This window comes from Bos indicus, chromosome 19, assembly GCF_029378745.1.
Source record: "Bos indicus isolate NIAB-ARS_2022 breed Sahiwal x Tharparkar chromosome 19, NIAB-ARS_B.indTharparkar_mat_pri_1.0, whole genome shotgun sequence".
Lineage (NCBI taxonomy): Eukaryota > Metazoa > Chordata > Mammalia > Artiodactyla > Bovidae > Bos > Bos indicus.
Genome location: NC_091778.1, coordinates 41,682,975 through 41,700,587, shown reverse-complemented (window position 1 = coordinate 41,700,587; position 17,613 = coordinate 41,682,975). Strand labels below are relative to the sequence as shown.

General features: G+C 55.7%; 1 protein-coding gene across 2 annotated transcripts; it reads right to left on the bottom strand.

Moving 5' to 3' along the window:
- Positions 1-835: 835 nt before the first annotated feature.
- RAPGEFL1 (Rap guanine nucleotide exchange factor like 1) lies at positions 836-15,331 on the bottom strand. 2 transcript variants are annotated; one of them, XM_070773420.1, is made up of 15 exons: positions 14,422-15,331; positions 11,512-11,590; positions 10,454-10,589; positions 10,130-10,227; positions 8,060-8,172; positions 7,677-7,844; positions 6,568-6,680; positions 6,345-6,467; positions 5,639-5,817; positions 5,433-5,523; positions 4,812-4,862; positions 4,379-4,466; positions 3,501-3,565; positions 3,121-3,175; positions 836-2,874 (listed from the first exon to the last, which is right to left on the bottom strand). In XM_070773420.1, the coding sequence occupies exons 1-15, from the start codon at positions 14,939-14,941 to the stop codon at positions 2,750-2,752; spliced, it is 2,004 nt and encodes a 667-aa protein (XP_070629521.1). In that variant the 5' UTR covers positions 14,942-15,331; the 3' UTR covers positions 836-2,749. The 2 variants fall into 2 exon arrangements, with proteins under 2 accessions (XP_070629521.1, XP_019838028.2); XM_019982469.2 differs by having other exon boundaries at positions 6,568-6,665.
- Between the last annotated feature and the right edge of the window lie 2,282 nt (positions 15,332-17,613).

Genomic DNA, 17,613 nt, shown 5'->3' with positions numbered 1-17,613 from the left:
GGGCCGATCAGGATTTGGTTTTGGTTGTTTTGCTGGTTTTTGTTTTTGGCAAGGCATGTGGGATCTCAGTTGCCTGATCAGACACTAAACCTATGTCCCCTGCATTGGAAGTGCAGAGTCTTAACCACTGGACCACGAGGGAAGTCCCAGGATGTGTTTTGCAATTGAAGCTGCCGGACCAGGCAGATGAGGAGTGAGGAATAAGGGAAAGGGGCATCATCAAGAGTGGAGCCCTAGATTCTTGCCTCAAAAACTTGAGTGGATGGGAAGACTATTTTCTGAGATGCAGGAGACTGAGGGAAAAACTGATGCAGGAGGGAAGGTCAACGGCTCACATGTGACTGAGTACGCAATGTTTCCTGGAGGTCAGGCTCCCATTAGAGCCAAACACTAAGCTCTAGTTGCCCCACATCTTAGTATAACTGGTAGATACTGGTTGCGTGCAGAGTGCATGCATCTGGGTAGCAGCAGAGAATGTGCACGCTGTCTGCAATGGACAGATTTGGGTTAGGGGCCCTGTTCTGCCACCTCACTCACCCTGTAACTTAGACACTTTGCTGGGACTGTCAGCTTCCATCCTCCACCTCACAGTGTTAGAATTAACCAAGATCGCATATCCATGGCACGCCTGGAACACGGAACAGCTAAAACATTCATTCTTGCAAGTCCCAGGCACTAGGCGGCGTGACTCCCGAGGCTAGCATCTTTCCCTCTCACCCAAGTTTTTCAGTCACTCCAGAACAGCCCAGCCCAGAGTCCTGATAGATGGATTCCCTCTCTCCCCTTTTGGCCCTTCCCCAGCCTCAAAGAAACAGAATGGAGAACAGCAGGAGGGTGGATTCATAGACTTTTATCGGCTTTGACTCCAGCAGGTTTCTGCAATGACAACCGAGCCTGTACAGCACACACGCTTCACTCTGGTAGAGCTATGGGGCATGGGAAGGGGTCTGGGAGGCCCGTGGGAGGCAGCAGGGCAGGGGTCAAGGCCAGAGGTGGGCAGCAGCCGAGACTGGACCAGGGGGGGCCCAGGGTTTGGTGAGGACTGTGAGCGCTGGAGTGACAAGGCTGCTGAGAGGTGTCGGGAGGAAGGGTGGCTGCAGGGACAGAAGCGCACATCAGCAGTAGCAGGGAAGAGTGGACAGACAGAGGTCACTGTCTCTAGGGATGGAGGGGGTGGGACACAGTGCCTGTGGATGTGGTGGGGTGGGGAGTCTATAGACATATTTTTGCGGCAGGAACAAGACAGACCGCAGTATAAAAGGGACTGTACAACGTAACCTATGATACACTGTTTACATATGATACAAGGCTCTTTCCCTCCGTGTGTTTTAAAAAATAAATTTACAATTCCCGAGCTTTTGGTAAAAAATATATACACTCTCAGAGCAGGAGCAGCAGCTTCTTTGGCTGGGGCTGCTGCTGCCTCTTCGGAAGGGAAAGAGGTGGTGCCAGAAAGGAGGGTGAGGCTGCGCCAGGAAACCTCACCCCGTAGCTGCCGGGAGTCTTGCACCCTCAGCCCTGGAGGCCCCTGATGGGAGAGGGAGGGGAGACTGAGAGGTAAGAGAGGCATCGCCAGGGCCCAGTTTCGCTTTTCCAGTCTCTGCCGTTCCCTGCCCCATGTCGGGGAGCAGGGAGCGGCTGCCTTGACCCAAGTACAGGGGTCCAGCCCACCCAGCTCCGATGGGAAGGACCAAGGGGGGAGTCAAGACAGGGAGGAGGATGAGACCACGTGCTGGCATCCTTGCAGAAGGGCCAAAGGGAGATGATAACGCCCTTCTTAGCAGTGAGACACCCTAAAATCAGGAGGATGGGCAGAAATCAACCCTGACTCCTGCTACCACGTCTCACCCCACTGCAATGTGGGGGGGGGGGGTCCTGTAGGCAGCTTAGGCCTGTGTTTCCCTGAGCATCTTTTACCCTCTCATCAGAGCCCACCCAGGGAACTTTAGGAGGTCTGAGTGGGAGACCCGTAAGGGCTGATGGTAACCCTCCTGTCTGCTGCTGCTCCCTGCCCTCCGGAGCAGCTTCAGCCACAAGCCTGGGTGTGCAGGGCAGCGGAGGAGCTGGGCAGGGAGTGGTGGGGGTGGGGAAAGCACCCCGTACTATCCCAGGAGCAGACAAGGGTAGCACCAAACAGAAGGACCCCCTCCCCAGGACACACAGCACCTTCCCTCAAATGCCAGATGCAGTGCTACTCCTGCAAAGGGGCCACACGCGCATGTGCAAACACACACACGCACGCACGCACGCACGCAGACAGACACAAGGGCAATATCATATCTGGGGGTGCATCTAGGGGTCCCAGCCCTCACCAGGAAGAAGTCAGGGAGAAGCCAGGCAGGTGGTGGAGAGGAAGGCTGCCAACCCCTCCCACAGCTCTGCTCTGTGAGATGAGATGGGGAGGGGGGTGGGCAAAGCCTTCCTGCCTGCTTGGGTAGAGGAGATGGGAAACTCCATCTCCGGAACAGACCTGGATGGGAGGGGCCAGGGAAGGAGCTCTCTGCCCACTGCTTCCCCTGAGAGGGCAGGAACCAGCAGAGGGTGGCTCGGGCTTGAAGGAGCACGGGGGAGAGGACTTCAGCAGGAAGAACAGGCTTATGAGTCCAGGGCTCAGTCCACCCAACTCCTTCCCGTGGGGCAGGAAGTGGCTCCAGAAGAAAGCTGTCAGATGTGGGCAGGGAGTCGTGCAAAGTGCTTGAGTGCCAGGTGCCCAAGGACCCTGGTGAGGGGCCAAGCAGAACCTCAGTTCTCACTGACTGTTGGCCTCCAGCTTGTAGGAGAGCTCGAAGAGGAGGTTCTGGTTGTCGATGACCTGGAACTGGCGCACGTAGGCCTTGGTCTGCAGGTGATGTGGGGAGGCCTCCATATCAAGGCCTGGGGATGCGAGGACAGGGAGGCAGGCGGTCAGGGTGTCCTTCTTCCCCTGCACACAACCAGCCCAAGGGAAGGAAGGGTGTGGACTGGGGTGGTTGGTGGGCAGGAGGGTCCCCGGGAAGGCCGGGAGAGAATGGAGAAATGAGACGTTTAAGGAAATAAACACTGGAGCGCGGGAGTCTCCCAGAAACCCTCCTGCTCTGTCAAACCTCCACCTGTAACGCCCTCAAAACCCCGAGTACTCACAAAGGGGCTGGCTCCGGTATTTGCGGACTGTCCTCACTTTTTCGGCCACTGAATGCTGGGAGATGACAAGAACTGAGTCCCAAAAAGGGCCCAGAAAGGTGCTCCCCTCCCAAGGCTCCCCCTCCTCCACTGGACCAAAGAAGGGTGTGGCAGAGGGCCAGGTTAGGGAGAGGCAGAGCTCCCCCCGCCCCAAGCTGCCTGTCAGTTTTGCCACTCATGGGCAGGTTGCCACAGTGACACCACCAGAGAGACAGTCAGGAGTCTGCCAGGCAAGCTGGGCACCATGAGGAAAGGTGCTGTCTTCAGGCGTGTGTGTGCCAAGAGCGAGGGAGGGTACCAGGTGCCCCACTCATGGGACTAGGGTTGGCAGTGTCACTCACCAGCTTCTCAATGTTCACCAAGCCATCTACCAGGGTCTTACTTCCCTCGTGCAGGAAAGTCAGGTCTAGGGATGGGGAGAGAAGCAAAGGGGTTAGAGGGGGAGATCCACTTTTCCTGGAAGCGACCTGAGGAGACCTGTAAAACCGGTTCGCTGTTCACTTGACCCCAGAAAATCATGCAAATCAAGAGGTTCAAATCTTTGTGTTCACTTTAAGAATACTCGAGAAACTGCCCAGGCCACTAAGGGGACTACATATCCAAAAAGTCACCAAGTATCTGAAGGATATCCCTTTACAGAAGCAACGCGTGCCATCCAGTCGTTACAGTGGTGGAGCCGGTAACCAAACAGTGGGGCTGGACTCAGGGTTGGTGGTGCAAAGAGTACTGAATTTTTACTGCACATGCTCAAAAATGCAGAGAGTAATGCTGAACTTGAGGGCGGAGAGGTAGATTCCCTGGTCACTGAGCACACCCCAGTGAACAAAGCCTCCAAGATGCTGGCGGGTCTTACAGAGCTCATGGTCAGATCAACCCATATGTGAGCCCTCCCTGCCACATGGAGATGATCCTTATTGAAAAAGAACAGACTGTTCCTGAACCAGAGAGGAGGCTGCACAGAAGAAAAAGACATCCCAGAAGAAACTGAAGAAATAAAAACGTATGGCTGGAGAATAGATCACACACACACAAATGCAAATAAAAGTTAAAAAAAAAAAGGGAGAGGAGGTCCAAAGGGCCCTTCCCTTCCCCTAAACCACATTCAACCTGGGGGCTTCTCTCTATGTGGCCACACACAGAGCTGAATTGAGAGGGGATTGAGGGTCTGAAAGGGGCATGGAACATGTGGAGAGGAACATAGCTTGGAAGCGACTCTCACCTTTGAGGATCAGAGGCACGAAAGGAATCACAGGGGGTTTCATCTTGGAGATCACTTCCCGGTAGCTTTTGTGGTTCCTGCAGGGGTCCTAGGGTTCCACAGCAGAGGGAAAAAGTGACAAATAGGCCCAGTGTACCCCAAAGTTGTCCCCCTCCCCCTCCCCCAGCCCCTTCCCTACAAATATCTCCAAACAGACATGGGTGTGCTTGGGTGTCTAAGTGGGGACTTCACTGCTGTATCCTCTTCTCTGGGGAAAACAAAGCCACAACCCTCCCAGCTTCCCTCCCAGGGTGGTGGGCTGGAGGAGAGGGGTGGGAAAGGGGGCTCCCAGACACAGAAAACCTTGAAAGGGAAGCTGGAGGTGAAAGGTTTGCGGGCACTGAGTCTCTGGGGAGCCAGTCCAGTGGCAGATAAAAGAGCCAAAGCCACTCACCGTCAGGTTCTCAAATTTGCGGAACAAGTTCTTGAATTTCCCTGGCAGCTTCTGCAGGTTGAAGGAAGGAGATGTCAGATTCTGGAGCTCCTTGGGTTTCATGGGCCCTCCTTACTAATCCCCAGGTGTTAGAGTGGGAAAGGGCCGGAGTGCCTGGCAAGGGGCTGGGAAGCCTACGGGGTGGGAAAGTAGACCCAGCCTTGGGCTAGGTCTGGAGCGCTGGCAGCAGCCCAGAGGAATGATCTCTTCTGGCGAAATGGAGGACACTGCTGATGCCTGAGCCACGCACAAAGCCTCCCTGGGTGCGGGCTGAAATCCCAGAGCCCATTCTGAGACCTGGGCCGGGCTGCCTGACCCCCACCCACCACCCCGCGGTCAGGCGCGGATTCGCCTTCACTGATTTGCACAGGTACCCGGCCCTTCAGCCCTGCCCGGTGCCCCGGAGCTGTGTTCGCCAGAAGAGGGCACCTCCTTCCAGTTCTCACAAAAGCTCCCCAGAGGCGAGCAGCCGTCCCGGGAAAGATCTCTGGGGTGAGCCCAGGGATGTCAAGACTGTGTGTGGAGGCCAAGATCCCCGAGGTGGGCCGGCCCAGGTGGGAGGCGAGGAGGCGGTCATCTCACCTCCCAGGTGAGCCTCAGGCGGCTGACGGCGGCGTTGTCCAGCCCCATGACCACGGCGTAGAAGGACAGCAGATCCTGGTTCTGCTTGCAGCTGCGGGAGCGAGAGGCCGGGATCAGCCGGCGGGAGGCGGGGTGAGCGGGCGGGGAGGCGGGGTCAGTGAGGGGCGGGAGGCCAGGGCTTCCCCTCCGCTGCCGGCCGCACTCACATGGCCGCGATCTTGATGAACTTCTTGAGCAGCTGCGCGCGCTTGCCCGGGGCCTCGCAGAGCAGCACCTCGGTGGCCACCCAGTGGGTAACCTCGCTGCAGCGCTGCAGCAGCAGCTCGAGGTTGGCCGTCTCCCGGCGGCCGCGCTCCCCGTGGAACACGTAGTCCACGAACTCCAGCTGAAGCCGCAGCGGCGGAGGGGCCGCCAGGGCGTGGGATGGGGGCGGGGGGCGGGGAGATGACAGTGGGAGGCGGGGAGCCAGGACAGGCAGGAGGGCGGGGGCGGGAGGGGTGGAAAATAGAAAAAGCGGGGACAGGACAGGATGCAACGAGGGGGAGGGGAAACAACCAACATTAATAATACTCTACCATCTACCGAAAGCTTACACGCTGCCAGGCGCTTGAACCATCTGATCGACATTACTGTCGCTGCCTTTTCTTTAATAGTGAATATTTTACAAATACTAACTGTGGGTCAGGTTCTGTATAAGCGCCACTTGGATCCTGAACCACCCTGATGGGGGGCGGGGGATGGTCCTCTCTTTCTTCTTTTTTCCCCAGATACGGGGACAAAGGCTTAGAGAGGTTCTGGCGGCACATTGCCCCAGGGCATGCTGCAAGGGCGCGGAGCGTCCTAACCAGAACTTTCAGCCCAGAGCGCTGCCTCTCTGCAGGCCCCCAACCCAGCTGCAGCCTCAGTCCCCACCTCGTGCACACAGCGGAACAGCTCCCAGTGGAAGGCGGTAAGGTGGTTGGCCACGTCCTCAGGCTCCCCGCGATGGATCTCCGTGTCTCCAGGGGACACCTGGATTTCCTCAGGAAGGGGCACCTGGTGGGGCAGGCAGCGGCACAGGGGCTAGGCTTGTGAATTTCTGCCCCAGCCCCTCTCAGCCTCCGCTACCAGCCAAGGCTTATGAGGGAGTTCTTACCAGGGCCTCAAAGCTGTCTCGGGTGCAAGCAAACAGGTGGCTGTTGATGCCCAGTGTGGTGAAGACACAGTCTTCAGTAGGCTGGAGAAGGACCTTCTCTGCAGGAGAATGAGCTGCTTTGCCTTAGCATCGACCCCTGCACCCTTGCATCCCCCAGCCACTGCCCCATCCCGACGCTCCCAACCCTGCACAGATGTACTCTAGACTAACGGGACTTGTCATCACTGGCCTATGCTGTATTTAAACGACAGTTTTCAAAAAATGGGTTGTCTTGCATTTACAACCTCCTTTTGACTCCCAACATTCTTTTTAGCTCTTCTCTTATTTTATCATCCCAGTGACACTGAGAAAACAGGATTTTTTTTCTGTCTTAGAGGAAAAATAAGGCTATAACTACACTGCAGGGATTTTTGCCTTCCTACTGGGATTGGCAGAGAAAACAATGGCACCCCACTCCAGTACTCTTGCCTGGAAAATCCCATGGACAGAGGAGTCCATGGGGTCGCTGGGAGTTGGATACGACCGAACGACTTCACTTTCACTTTTCACTTTCATGCATTGGAGAAGGAAATGGCAACCCACTCCAGTGTTCTTGCCTGGAGAATCCCAGGGATGGCAGGGCCTGGTGGGCTGCCATTCATGGGGTCGCACAGAGTCGGACACGACTGAAGCGATTTAGCAGCAGCAGCACTGGGATTGGAGGCCCATCCTGTGTCTTTGGTCTCAAAAATGTAGCATCTGTAGATGCTTGAGGAGGTTAGAGGACCAGATCCCTAGATGAGTAAGGGGCAAGCACCCAGAGCAGCATCCAAGTGTCCTGGACCAGTGTGTCCCCAACTTTAATGTGCATAGATATCACCTGGGGATCTTATTAAAACACACATTCTGACTCTGCAGGTCTGGGGTAGGGGCTGAGACACTTTTTAGCAAGCTCCCAGGTGATGCTCCTGTGGCTGGTCCTAGGACCACACTTAGAGTAGCAGCCAGGGCCTAGAATTCAGCTGTTACTTCTGCCCCGGGGCATTGGGCTTGTGAGTTTCTCTCCTTGTCCCACCACTCCCCCGCCGCCCCGCCGCCCCCAGACCAGCCCAGCTCCTTCTGACCCTCACCTCCTGAGGAGGCCACAGCAACCAGGATGAGGGAATCCTCACGCCCCGCAGGCTCCTCTGAGTACTGCAACTTCTCCGTCACAGAGCCCAGGATGTCCTGCACAGATGCTGAGAGGCGGCTGCGTATGGTCACGTAAGAGTGATCAGGCATGTAGACCCGGCAGAAGACTAGACAGAGACCGGAAGTGGCTTTTCACCAGTGGGCAGAATGGCAGCATCGGCACAGCCCCCTCCTGAGCACCTCTGTTCCCCACCCCACTGCAATCTTAAATGGGCTGGCCTCTGAAAAAGATGTTGTAAAAAGGACTGGTTCTGAGACAGAAGGAAACCCCATAGAGGTCGCCGGTGATCCGGAGACCCCTCAGAGCCCCCAGAACACTCACTCTCATCAGAACCCCGGAAAGCCACGCGGGTCTGCAGACAGGAGTCTATCCGACGGAAGTGGCGGAAGAGTGGCTTCACCTGCTTGCTGGGTGGCTGGCTCTCCTCCGGGATCCTGGTGTGGACACCGCTGGGCATCAGAGAGCCCGGCCAGGCATCTTGCATGCCAGGCAGGTAGCATCAAGCAGGGATGTCAGAACCGGGTCAAGGATGCCCCAGCATCAGGTTCAGAGAGTGGTGAAGGAGGTCAGAAAACAGGACCATGGCCAGCATTGGGATGGCTGTCCGAATGACCGAATCAAATGCCACCTCCTCCCTGAATTCTTCTCTATCCATCCCACCCACCAGCAGAGGTCACCTTTTTGTCTCAGTGGCTGTAGGACATTGGGCTAATATGTGTTTACCTTCGTGTCTTATCTCTTCTACAAGATTGAGAGCTGACTGAATTTTATTTTCAACCTCCAGGCCTAGCACCCTGCCTGGTACATGGCAGGTGTAGGTCATCAGCTGTTTGCTGAATTTTACTGACAAAAACTTCACAGTCTGGGAGGGAGACAGACTTGCGTACAGCTACTTCTCACACCAGACAGGTGTTAGATGATATAATAAAGGCACAAGAAGAGTTTTGTTGGTACAGGGAGGGAGGAGGGGACAGCTACCGCCAAAAGATGCTTTCACTAAGAAGATGGCATTTGACCTGGACCTTGAAGGGCAACAGGAAGAGAAGGGGGTGGGAGGAGGGCACTCTGGGGTGGACCATATAAGTGATAGCAGGAAGTTGAGAACACACAGGTGTTCATGGAATTGGTGGGTGTATAGGGAGTGTCATGCGTAAGGGGGGATGTGGGAGATGTGGAGGGAAGGATCAGCAGAAGGCAGACAGAGAGGGGCTAGGATGCTGTTGGGGGAGGGGCATGGATATTTTGGGAACAGAAGCACAAGGTTGTCAAGTTTGAAAGATCTCTCTGGCATCAGCATAAGAAAGACACAAAACCATAAGCTAAAGGCCTGGATCAGAGGCTGCAGCCATAATCCAAGTGAGAGATACTGAAGCCTAAATGAGGGTTATGACAGTGGAATGGAGAAACTGAAAGGGCTGAAAAGATGGACAGATGGACACAGTGGTGTCTTGAAGTCAGCTCACAATGGCTCGTGAAGGCAGACTGTTAAAATTTGGAAAATTTTGCCAACTGGTTTTAAACACAGCCATTAAAAAATTAATTATAATAGATATTTGTATATAAACATATATATGTTTTATAAACTTATAGCCAAATTATTATAATACAAAAAAAGTCATTTCCTAATTGTTTCACCGTGTTCTTCTCTGTGCTCTTCAGGTTATTTGCGTCTGTTGGATTTGTATGGTGAAGATACTACATAATGACCTGCTACCACACATCTCCTCCCAACTTCACATTCAATGACGTCACGTTGGGAGCTTGAAATAAACCATGGTGAGAGAATTTACACCATGCTGCTGCTACTGCTGCTAAGTCGCTTCAGCCGTGTCCGACTCTGTGCGACCCCATAGACGGCAGCCCACCAGGCTTCCCCATCCCTGGGATTCTCCAGGCAAGAACACTGGAGTGGGTTGCCATTTCCTTCTCCAATGCATGAAAAGTGAAAAGTGAAAGTGAAGTCGCTCAGTCATGTCGGACTGTAGCGACCCCATGGACTGCAGCCACCCCATGGACTGCAGCCACCCCATGGACTGCAGCCTACCAGGCTCTTCCGTCCGTGGGATTTTCCAGGCAAAAGTATTGGAGTGGGGTGCCATTGCCTTCTCCGAATTTACACCATGGGAATCAGCAAAAGCTACAAGTCAGGGCTCTTTTTCCTGAAGTGCTGGCTGTTCAATATTTATCAGTACACCACTGGACTGACAAATAAGTGGATGGGAGAATGGACCCCCAAAATGTCTGGAGATGATGCTTTGTGCTCCTCTCCAGTAAGAGAAAGGGACTGAAATCAAGACATCTTGGAGTCCAAAGGCCAGAGGCACCCAGCCCTCTAACTGAGGAACAAGGAGGACTTCGTTCCTGGCCCCTCCCCAAGCCCATTCCCCTCACTTTAGCTCCACTGTTTCCACAAGCTGGTGCAGCCTCAGTGTGTCCTCTCGGAGGTCCTGGTAAAGGGACTCATCCTTCATAATCAGCAGGTACAGGTCCTGCAGAGACAAGGAGAAAGAAGGTGAGGGCAAGGGTCTCATCCCAGCATCACTCTCTGCAAAGGCAGGGCAGGGCCTCCATGCCTTCAAGCACAGAAGAATCCTATAAGCTAGGACTTGCTGGCCTCTTTACTTCCAGGCACCCAGCTTGAGAAGTATGGTTCCTTCAAAAGGGCCCCTTCCAGAGCAAACAGCCTGGTCACCCACCTTCTCATCCCAGGCCCACCTTGATGATGCGGCCAGCCCCCTCTTCCTCCTGCAGCAGCCCCTGGTAGGTGTCCAAGAAATGAAGGAGCATGGCTAGACAGGCCTGCTTCCGGCCCAGCCCCTCAGGGCCTTCCATGCCTCCTGCCCAAACAAAGCTGACCCCTAAGTTAAGAAAAAGCCCCGCAGGCAGACTTGAGGACACTGGGAAGGGGTATGGAAGGCAAGGCTTTGCAAGGGGAGCCAAGGCCACCCCCAAAAATTCTCTAGGTTTGGGGCCAGACAGAAAGAGGCTCTGAAGTTCCCTGGAACCAGGACCCCTCATGCCCCAGCCCAGGTTTTTGCCAGAATAGGTAGGGATGGCACCCACTTGACCACATGCAGCTCTTGCCTGTTTGAATTTCACTTGAAGAAATTCACTAGAAGCTACTCTGCCTGGACCCACCCAACCCCTGATCAGCCCACAGCCCAGAGCTCACAGCAGGCTGATAAAGGCCAATGGTGCTAACCACACACCTGACCATCTCTCCGTGTAAGGCCTGGTGTTTCAAAGAGAACCTATGATATTCTACTCACTGGCCTGCCATTTACAATTGGGTCCTAGAATAACTCGGTGAGAGGCCCTATGAATAGCCCAGTCAGTGACTTGTCTCTAGTGACCCTATGAAAGCACAGCCACGACCTGATGTTTACATCAGACCCTGTAATAACTCGCTGGGCAACCGGATGTTTAGAGCAATAATTCAGTGGGGAGACAGGCGCTCTTAATAGAATAATAACACCTTACATCCATACAGGGCTCTGCAGTCTCCAAGCACTCCTACCTCTGCTGCTAGAATGGTCTCCACAACAGCCACAGGGGCAGGTACTGTTTAGCCCCGTTTTACAGAAGGGGAAACTGAGGCCCCAGGAGGTCAGGTGATCTTCCCGAAGTTACACAGTTGGTGAGTGAAGAAACTGGGATTGAAACCCAGGTGTGCTTTCTTGGGAAGAGCTTAGCCCCTCACATCCCATGGCATGTGGGATGCAGGGAGTGGCTCCCTCCTGACCTTCCCTTTCGCAAGCTTCACAAAAGGATATTACTGGTGCAGCTCCTGCAGAAATTTCTCCGTGGGAAGGAAGAGCGAATGAGTGAGGACGATGTCATCCAGCAGGGTATCTGGAAGAGCAGTCGCCACCACTGATGTCAGAAGGGCACTTCCAGGACCTGGCTGGACGCTCACCACTCCCCCTCTCTTGCCTCGAGGGCAAATTCTCTTTAGCTGGGCTGGAGCCTCAGCCACCTGCCCAGTCATGCTCTGCACATGCCCCACCATACATACATACACACACACACACACACACACACACGTGAAGGTTCTGGGCAGCCGCTGCGGGGGTGGGGTTGGCAGCTGCCGAGGCAGCTGGAGGGAAGGAGGGGGCGCCCTCCGATTGCCACGCCCACTTCTCGCCAGTGTGCGTGGGTAGGGGGTCATTTAATACGCCAAGCTTGAGATCTGTCTGGTGGGGGCGGGGCGGGGAAGAGAGGTAGTCTCTACAAGTGTCTCTAGGCCAAGAGAACTAAGCACAGGTAGGGTCAGCGGCAGTGTGTGTTTGTGTGTGTATGTATGTGTGTGTATGTCCCTCCTCCCCTCCCCACTCCCTACCTAAGAGTTTTGAGTTCCAACTAGGCAGGTGAGAACCAGCCCCATTAAAAGGGAGAGGGACGACTGCCATCTCTTTGATCCCAAAGCCTTTAAATAGAAAGCTTGTGTCCTCCAGCTGCCCAGGGATGGAAGAGTTAATGATGCAAGGGTGGAGGGGAGTGGCTCCTCACACCACCCTTTCCCCCTCCACACCCCCATCTGGGCCTGGCTCAGCCAGTCAGCCAGGTACAAGGTCGCCCTGACTTGCAGCCAGCCCTGGGGTGGGGCAAGGCAGCCTGGCACACACAGACAGGCAGGGCCGCCTGGCACACACAGACAGGCAGGGCATGGGGAGGGAGCCAGGTGTCCTCATCAGAACAGGTTAGGGCCAGGTCCCCAGGTACTGCCCCAAGGCTTCTGATGGCCCTTGGGTCACCATCCCCTGGCCTCCAATTCTAGCCATGAAAATGGAGCGGGTGAATCAACATGAGATCCTCAACTTCAATGATTTCATTTCACAAATGAGAAACCAAGGCCCAGAGCTGAGAGGAACTTGCCTGGAGCTGGAGTAAGAACCCTGACTCCTGCGTTTCTGTTCTTTTCTCACTGTGCTTGAGGCAAGCAGAGTGTCGGAGTGAAGTACAGTGGGCAGCGGGGGGCTACTTTGGCTTGTTTGGGGTAGCTTGTGCAAGTCTCCTCTGCCCACACACCCTGGGAGGGAACTGAGATAGCTTAAGAATATATTGGAGAATAGAGTGGCAGGTTAAGCTTGATTCTCATCTATTCTGGAACTGCTTTGGGGTTCCCCCAAACCAGTTACTCTGGAGATCCAGCCTGCCAGTCCAGCTAATACAGTGACAGTTCAAGAGTCCTTCCTCAGGGGACACTGAGCAGCATCTGTGGCACCAGGCCCTGGCAAAAGGAGAAAGACAGTTTCTCCCTTTTTCTCTCTGCCCAGTCTTTAAAGTGAGTCAGAGAGCCCCTCCAGCCCTGATCCTCAGCCCCAGGGATGGGGATGAGGACTAGGGATGTCCCCAAACCTTCCCTCTACTCTTTATCTCACAGGAAAGATAAACAGAGCAAAGGAAGAGGACCATGGGGCAGAGTGGGGGAAATGGTGCCATAGGGGCTACAGCTTGGTGCCTGTCTCTTCCTAGGCAGGCCCTGGTCCAATGCACAGCCTCCCCAGGGAATGTGTCATAGAGACACAGTGTGTGTGCTGTAGGCGGGAAGTTATGGTTAAGAGAGCTGTGTGTGTCTGATATTTTTCTAATTAAATCCAAAAGGTGTCAGCTCCCCAGGGCAACTGCAACCTGAGCCAAGGAGAGTACCTGGGTCTTGAGAAAAATCTAGGGGAGTGGAGCCCCATTCTGCACACCTGGGTTAGGGCTCCCTGCAAAGGTCTGGGAGCAATGTGTGAAACTCACATCTGTAAGCCCTCAGCCTGGGCTCCCAATCCTCAGACCCCACTGGGTGTTAGTGAAATGCTGACAACTAGCCCTGAAGACCCTTGGATCTTTTACTTCAGCCGCTAACCAGCAATCTGGGGCCTCAGTTTCCTCAAAATCTCCTTAGCAGGGGTGCTGGTGGGGAGTGGCAAAATAGCTTCATCATTTAGGGAATAAGCCTCTCAGGGTGTGGTTATTTTTAAAGAGGCCCTGTGCTGAGGCCTGCCACCGGAAGGGCGGGAGCTGGAGAGGTTTGGACCCCCCTGAATGCTGCAGGGCCTGAGTTCTGCCCAGCCACCAGACACCTTTGAATCCACCCCAAACTAGAATGCCTCCCTCCACACATGCCCCCCTGCCCCCTTCCAAGCTGCTAGGGACAATGCATCCCTTTGCCAGAGCCTAAAGGCGGCTTGGGCCACTGTGTGCCTGTCTGGCGCTGCCCCTCCGAGTGGGCCAGCCCTCTGCTCTGGGCCTTCTAAAGAGAACCCGGGACTCCTATAAGGTCTTTTGGGGCTTGGCCACCTCTAGAGGGCTGCACTGACTGGTCTGGGCAGCTTCCATCTTAGTGTGTCAAGCTGTAATTCTCAGCCACAGAAGGAGGTAGTCAACACCGGGGACCCACAGGGTCAGGATGAAATGTCCAGGGGAGACGAAGGGAGGCTCAATGAGGAAAAGGGGTTCAGCTTCTTCTCCAGGCGTGGTTGAGGCTGCTATGCAGAGGAAGGTGGCACTGCCACTTCTCTGCTGCAGAAAGCTCTGTCCTTCCCATAGGCCCCTACCCCACTTCAATTGACCACTCAACCCCACACCAAGGCTCCCGCAAGGCGCCACCATCACTGTCCAAGGGCAAGCAAGAGGACCGGGTGGGGGATGGGGCAAACCCTATTCCGGGATGGATGAGCCAGCCCACTCCTTACCTGAAGCGGCGCTGTCCCTGGTGGCCCCTCCAGCCAGCCGCTCCAGAACCCAGTTCAGAAGATGCTCCGGCCGCTCGGGGGCGCCCAGAGGGGCCCAGGGTGGAGGAGTCAGAGGCTCGCCGGGGGACAGCTCGTCTGAGGAGTAAGAGGAAGGGGAGCGCAGGGGTCCCCCTCCCCCGAGCGGCCCGGGCCCCGGGACCTCCTCCAGCTGCAGCCAACAGGGGCCCCCGCTGCCGAGCTCTTCCGCGACCCCCGCCGGCTCTCCTCCGTCCTCCTCTGGGGGCGGCTCCAGCCCCGGCTCGGCGGGGGGCTCCCGGAGGAAAGCTGGGAGCAGCAGGCGAGACACGCTCTGACGCCGCTGCAGCGGCCGCGGTCCCCCGGCTGGACCGCCGCCCCCGCCAGGTCCCCCACCCCCTCCAGGCCCGCCGCAGCTCCCCGGACCCCCGCCGGGACCTCCCGCCACCGTTCGCCCCGCCAGCTGCGACGTCTGCTTCTTCAGAAATTTCTCCAGCGGCTTCATACCCCCCCCCCGCCCCTCTCCTCAGGGCCGCCGGGGGACCCAGGTGTCCCAGGCACGGGCGGGGGGGGCGGGGACACGATGCTCAGAGCCGGAGGGGCAGAGCTGAGGGCCGTGCCAGGCTCCGGACTAGGGGCCAGAGGTGCCCGAGGCTCGCTGGCCGGAGTCCAGTGGCCAGTGGCCGGGGGAGGTACCAGAGGGAAGGAGTGCCGGCTCTCAGTGGCCCCCCATGCCGGCTGCAGCGCACGCGGCCCGAAGGGTGGGCAGGCTGCGGGGCCGGTGCCCAAAGGCTCTGCGCTCCTGGGCCGGGCTGCGGCGGCAGAGACAGCGGGCGGAGCGCAAGGCTGTGAGGACGCGGCGGCGGCGGCGTCGGCGGCTGCGCTCCTGGCCGGGGGGAAGGTGGCAGAACTGAGACCGCACCCCCTCCTCCAGTCCCCGCCCAGTCCCCGCCCCTACCCTTCAGGGGCCCGCCCACTTGGGCCGCGCGAGGCTTGAACTTGGGCGCTGGGGCTGACCGTGAGAGAAACAGTAAGGGGCTGAATGGATTGGGTTCGGAGTAGACGCAGACATTAAAGGCAAGGGTGAGGGAGCCATTTACCAGTGGAGAGGGAGCTTCCTGGCTCGAGGCTTAGGAGGACTCTTGGTATCACTGCAAAAAATCAGGCTGCACACCTTGATGGACCTGCCTGTATTCAAGTGAGGGAGGCCTACAAAAATTGCTGATTGGGTGTCCATCACTCTCGATCTCGACTGTGCCCTCTGTTGCCATACTCAGTGGAGTATGTGGTCTTTATCTTCCTTCTGTAAAAAGGGCTGGGTAGGCCTCGAGTGAACTGGCATTGGAAGGGGGGAGGGGGAAGGGGGGGCACCACCCATCTGCCCTTTCTGGTAGGGCGCAATAGATGGTGATGGCCTGGCCTGTGAGAGGCAGGTACTGGCAGGCAGGTAGGAGCCAAGCAGAGAGCAGCAGGTTGTGGCAAGTCTAATTAGGGTGAGGAGAAGAGATGGTAGGCAGAGGGAGAGCGAGACCAGGAGCACAAGGGCACTTTCACCTACTGGCAGCAGGACGAAGCAGAGCCCTGGAGATGGGTGACAAGCTCTAGAACTGCCAACCAACACCATGAGGCATAGAGAGACCCTCCAGAGGTGACATCGCCATGGAGTGGGGAAGTGGTACCGAATATGCACTCCAGATAATCCTTATTTCTGATGCCTATGCCCAAAGCATTCTGTCGCTAAGGATAGACTGTCCCAGGTAGAGGCGGGTATGGAGACATGCTCAGGGTAAGCACGTCAAGGTTAAAGTAACAAGGTGGGGGAGTGGCACCAGGCAACATATGGGTTGAGGCTCCTTGGACAATGCCCCACCTCTGTTTACTGTGCATGGGCCAGGCAGAGACAGGAATGCGAAAGCCTGGGAGTGGTGGTAGAACTGAACAGGGTGTGTACTACACGTGTCACCGTGTGTGCTTATCTGGTCCGATGTGTACAAGAGCATGTGTTCGCAGAATTAAAGCTTTGCACACCCATCTGTTTGTGGATTTGCAAAAAGGAACAGTAAAAAAGGAGAGAGCACAATTTTAGCTGAGAAGCTAGAGATCCAAGTATCAGTTTCCTGATACTCTCTTCATTGGATACCCTATTATCCCTGGGGTCAACAGGGGAAGCTGGCTGGAGTGGCTTGGAGCTCCCCAGGCATTTCATGAACTGAGTAAGAAGAGAGGAGGGCTCCACTCCCAGCACATGCCACAGTTACCAGATTAAGCTGGTTGCCTTGGTAACGTCCTCTCTGGGCAGGATTTGGGATTGTCATTTAGGAAGGGGGAAGAATTGGGGAGTGTGGAGTGTGTGGGGGCTGCAAATACAAGGGTCAAAGAGACTCCTGGAAATTGGAATTGGGGAACAGGACCCCAGCACCCTCCAATTACTCAAGGATATCAGGCATAGACTAAGTTCAAGACCTTGAATCAGAGAGGAAAACCAGCATCAAGTTACGGCGCTCCTAGAACAGCAGTGGTTCTCGCCCCAATTGCACATGGTAATCCAAGGAACTTTTAAAAAATACTGTTGCCCCGGCCACACCTCAAATTAATTAAATCAGATCTCTGAGGTAGGGCCAAGGTTTATGGTATTTTTTTTTTAAAGGATCCCCAAGTGATTTGTGTAGCCAGGATTGAGAATTACTGCCCTAGAGGGACAACCCAACTTAAGTGGGCTACTGATGCTGGGAGACAACTTTGGGATTCTAAGTCCTTTGCTGTTCTGAGTCTCTCATAAGGCCCACGTGCTGACCTCGTGGGGAAGATGGTTGTCAAGGCACCTACACTCTATGATGGAAGAAACAAGGAGAGAGGGCGGTGTGATTAACACCTGTGAGAAGGGGGGCAAAAAGTTTAAGCACCCAGTCCATGGACTTCTGGAAGGGGATACAGCAGGACTACCTAAGACTGATCTGTCTGCCCCTAACAGTTGCCTTCTTTCTGCCCACTGAGAGGCAGGCTGGGAGGTCAAAGAACCTGGGGGCTTCGCTGAGCTTGAGTTTCTTCTTGCTGAGCTGGTTACCAGGGCAACAGGGAGAGCAATGGGATCTAACTGCAGGACTGGAGAATCAAGAGGCAGGGGTGAGAGGGAAGTATCTAAACACGCTTATTCCTCCTGCCAGCGACCCACCCCCA

Bases quoted from the DNA above. Each gene is read 5' to 3' on its own strand.
- RAPGEFL1 (XM_070773420.1), bottom strand. From the start codon at position 14,941: ATGAAGCCGCTGGAGAAATTTCTGAAGAAGCAGACGTCGCAGCTGGCG. The intron at 8,173-10,129 runs GTGAGGGGAATG...TGTCCACACCAG, and splicing joins GTGGAAACAGTGGAGCTAAA to GATCCCGGAGGAGAGCCAGC. The intron at 6,681-7,676 runs GTGAGGGTCAGA...AAGGCAAAGCAG, and splicing joins TGCTGTGGCCTCCTCAGGAG to CTCATTCTCCTGCAGAGAAG.